Here is a 4,152-nt window from a genome sequence, read left to right as displayed (position 1 = left end):
AATGCTTATCACAGCTGGCCTAGCACACACAACTTGTAGCATATTCCAAATTCCTTGTATATGTTTATGTAAGTTGACAAGGAGTTGGACTTGGACCTCAGTTTTGGAAGTTTTATTCCATAAAACTATATTTAAAGTAGTGATTCATTGACTTGAATGTTTGAAGGTACATATCACTCTGCTTGCATTTTGTATGTAAGACAGTGCAGAATTGTCGGAGTCTATATCAAAGCAAGACCAAAGCTTCTGCCAATATCTTCCTGTCATTTTCATTCGCATATATGTATGCATATATTCCAACATTCAGGTACGTACGTACGTTTGTGCTTAAGTATCAGTATCTTATATGTTTGTTTGGGATAACGTCACAGACTTTGCATAGATGACATTTGAAATGTTTATTCATCAACTTGAGTGTTATTATTTCAAACCCTGGACATACAATTTATCTATTCACCGCCCCTTCATAGTTTGCTTTCAGCAGTACTTGAAACTTTGAAACAAGTCCACATTAGTTAGGCCTTAGATCAGCAGCTCAACATTTTCATTTCCTTGAGGATTGTACTCGAAAAACAAAAGTGCATGTAGAATTGATATCAGCCTGAATAGCATTATAGCAATGCCCTTGAGACTTCCCCTTTTCACTTGCTAAATTGGTAAGAATAGACATGTCAGGTAATTAATAAAATAGTTTGGTACTTCATTCATCCTGGAAAAACAGAATCAGGGAGACCTAAAAATTAAACTTACCCTCAAATCCAAAGGAAAAGGTTGGGATTAACATACTTGATACATACATATGGAAATGAGAAAAAGCAGGATATAGTGTGATCATCACAAAAAAGACCCCGGCTCTGGGGAAGTGATCGAAGCTGAAGTTTTGGGTTTGTTATCTGCCTTCATGCTTGCTCGTAACCTTCATATTAGACACTTGAAAGTGGAAAGTGATTCTGCTGTTGATTTAGCATTTGTTGCTGGACTCTCTACAGCCTTGTGATTTGTTTCCTTTCTATGTAGTTTCCTCTTTGTTTCCTTTCCAGGGAACTCTCCCTGTTAAGAGAAGTCCCCCAGTTATCTCTTCTACAGCATAGCAAAATCCTTTTTGATTTAAAAAGGGGAAATATGTCGTCATATGACTGGCTTGGGTCAGCTAGAGCAGACCAGGCCTGGTCTGCCAAGTTCCTTCCATTGGAAAACTCGTGCCGGTTCGAGTGTTTTCTACTTGATCATCTCTTTCTTGCTGCTGCAATGCCAGCTCCAACTTCCACAACACATCCCCCATCGTTGGCCGCTCACTTCCTCTATCTCTCAAACATTGCCTTGCTATGTCTGTGAATGTCTTCAGAGATTCGGGATTGATCTTTCCCTGTAGAGACGGGTCTAGAATTTGATCAATTGCTTTCCCACCCTGACCAGGATTATAATGTTGTAGTGCCCATTCACTTAGGTTTACATGTTCTGGCTCCCCATTTTGTACAATGCTCATCACAGCTGGCCTAGCACACACAACTTCAAACAACACCACCCCAAATGAATAAACATCTGATTTCTCAGTCAGTTTCTGTCTTCGATAATATTCCGGGTCCAAGTATCCAAAACTACCCTTCACTGCAGTGCTAACATGAGGAGTGTCATCATTTGATGAATGTGCAGTGTCACTACTCATCATATTCGGGTTGGGGCCAACTTTCGACAATCCAAAATCTGAAACTTTTGCAACCAAATTCCTGTCCAACAGTATGTTACTTGACTTCACATCCCGGTGAATGATTTTTTCGTTTGCCCCTGTGTGGAGATAGTGCAATCCTCTGGCTGCTCCTATACATATCTTGACTCTCAGCTTCCAAGGAAGTGGTGGTTTCCGGGGATTACCATAAAGATGATCACGGAGTGTACCTTGCGCCATATAGTCGTAGACAAGTATCATTTCCTTATCCTCTTTGCAGTAGCCAATCAAAGAAACCAAGTGGCGGTGGCGTAGCTTGGAGAGCATGGTGATTTCTGTTTGGAATTCATGTAAGCCTTGCTTAGAAGTGGGATTTGCACGCTTTATAGCAACAGTATCCACAGTGTAGACACCACCTCCTATGTAACCCTTGTAGACATTCCCAAATCCACCACTGCCAATCTGAAAAGCTTGACAGAAGTTGTTTGTTGCGGACTTCATCTCAGTGAGTGAGAATTTCTGACAATAATATTGGTCTGAAGAATAATGCCAGGGCAGAAAGCTTTGTTTAACCCATGTCCTTCCTAGGCGGAAGCGTATGAAGTGGAATACCACAGTCAGTACCATGACACCTAACAGAATAGCCAGGAGTGTAACTATTATTCGGCGAAAGAGTGTAGCTGTTAATGTTGGAATATTTCGGTACTGATCAACTTCAAAGCCGAATGGATGCGCCCCAGCAAGATTGTTGTTCTTGTCTGATATTTTGAAAATTTCCAACCCATTTAAGATTCCCTGATGATCATCAAGTTCTGAGTTGATGCCTTCTATTGCCACCACCAGATTCTGCGTGCTATTGCTATGTCCAGAAGCATAATCAACCACATAATCTCGATGTACTGGAAATCCAGCTCCATTGCTCCACTCAAACACATCTGCATGGCCCTCAGCTGTTTGATAGTTGATGTAGACTTTAAAAACTCTTTCACCTAGTTTGATCTTCTTATTGATCTCGCAGAAATGTAATCTGATGAGGTAATAGAATCCAGGATCAAGAGGGAATGACCAGCTAGTATTACCACCGTTGACATATGAAGCCCTGGTTGTGGTGTAGACTTTTACTGGTGCAGTGTATGCTGGGACCTCTGCGCTGTACTTGATTTTTATTTTTGACTGTAGAATGTCTGTATCAACCTCTTCATTTATACTCATATAGCTTTTGTCTGTGGACCAGGTGCGCATCATCTCTGAACCATCTAGGTCAGGAGAGATGAAAGGTCCTCCTATGTTGACTCGGTACATGGTCTCAAGAGCCCTTGAGTTATTGAGGATGTAAAGTTGTTGATCATTAGGATTATGTCCAAGGAGACGAATTTGAAGGGGATCTTCATCATTTCCTCGCACATAAAGACTTGTTGGCACTGGAACAACTTTGATCTTGTTTACAAATGCATAGGCACCAGGAGTTGATGATGGCGTGAATGTCACGTTTAGTCTTCCATCATCTACATTGATGTAGAATTCTCTGATAGCATGCTGGATTTGACCTTGAGAACCTATAGAGCAGGAGGATGCTGAAGTCTTTAACAAAGTGTACTTTCCAGCACTGATGGTAAACAATGCCTTGGATTCGTTTGTGCTTCCCAGTGAGGGTGGATAGAACTGAAATTGAATGATTTTGGGACCTGGAGGGACAATACAGACGTAAGTGTAGTCTGTCTGAAAGAGAATAGGTCCAGGTATATGACTAGAAGCTCCATCATTACTCTCATCATCAGCTGTGGATAGTGGAGACACCGGCTTTAGAAACCCAACTTTGTTTGACAGAGTTGTTGACGAGGGGCCACAATCGATTACCATGTCATCTACTAGCACATAATCTGATCTGTTTGCTGCAATGAGGACTATTAAATGGTAAATGAACAAGAATATGATAAACATGTTGTATTACTCTCCTCCCTCTTTTTCTGTTTGATGCCGAGAGAATTGCTTTTTCTTTCTCTTTAGTTTACTTTCGTAGTATGCATATATATATATATATATATAATAGTTGAAGCTTTTTGTAGAATGATTCTTGGTTCCAAAGAGGTCATCTTCTCTGCCATAGTTCAATATTCAAGTTTCATATATGTTTATGTAAGTTGACAAGGAGTTGGACTTGGACCTCAGTTTTGGAAATTTGATTCCATATATCTATATCTAAAAGTAGTGATTCATTGTACTTGTAATTTTTTTTTTTTTTTTTTGTTCGAAAATTGACTTGAATGTTTCAAGGTTCGTATCACTCTGCTTGCAGTTTGTATGTAAGACAGTGCAGAATTATCGGAGTCTATATCAAAGCAAGACCAAAGCTTCTGCCAGTATCTTCCTGTCATTTTCATTAGCATATGTATGCATATATTCCAACATTCAGGTATGTACGTACGTTTTTGCTTAAGCATCATTAGCTTATATGTATTTTAACGTTGTTGACTTTGCATAGATGA

General features: G+C 39.9%; 1 protein-coding gene across 1 annotated transcript; it reads right to left on the bottom strand.

Moving 5' to 3' along the window:
• Positions 1-1,150: 1,150 nt before the first annotated feature.
• Positions 1,151-3,526, bottom strand: LOC101304280 (receptor-like protein kinase FERONIA-like). Its single transcript, XM_004298304.1, has one exon. The coding sequence runs from the start codon at positions 3,524-3,526 to the stop codon at positions 1,151-1,153; it is 2,376 nt and encodes a 791-aa protein (XP_004298352.1).
• Between the last annotated feature and the right edge of the window lie 626 nt (positions 3,527-4,152).

Source organism: Fragaria vesca, linkage group LG4, assembly GCF_000184155.1.
Source record: "Fragaria vesca subsp. vesca linkage group LG4, FraVesHawaii_1.0, whole genome shotgun sequence".
NCBI classification, from domain to species: domain Eukaryota; kingdom Viridiplantae; phylum Streptophyta; class Magnoliopsida; order Rosales; family Rosaceae; genus Fragaria; species Fragaria vesca.
The sequence above is the reverse complement of the archived record's forward strand: the minus strand, read 5'-3'. Positions and strand labels throughout refer to the sequence as shown.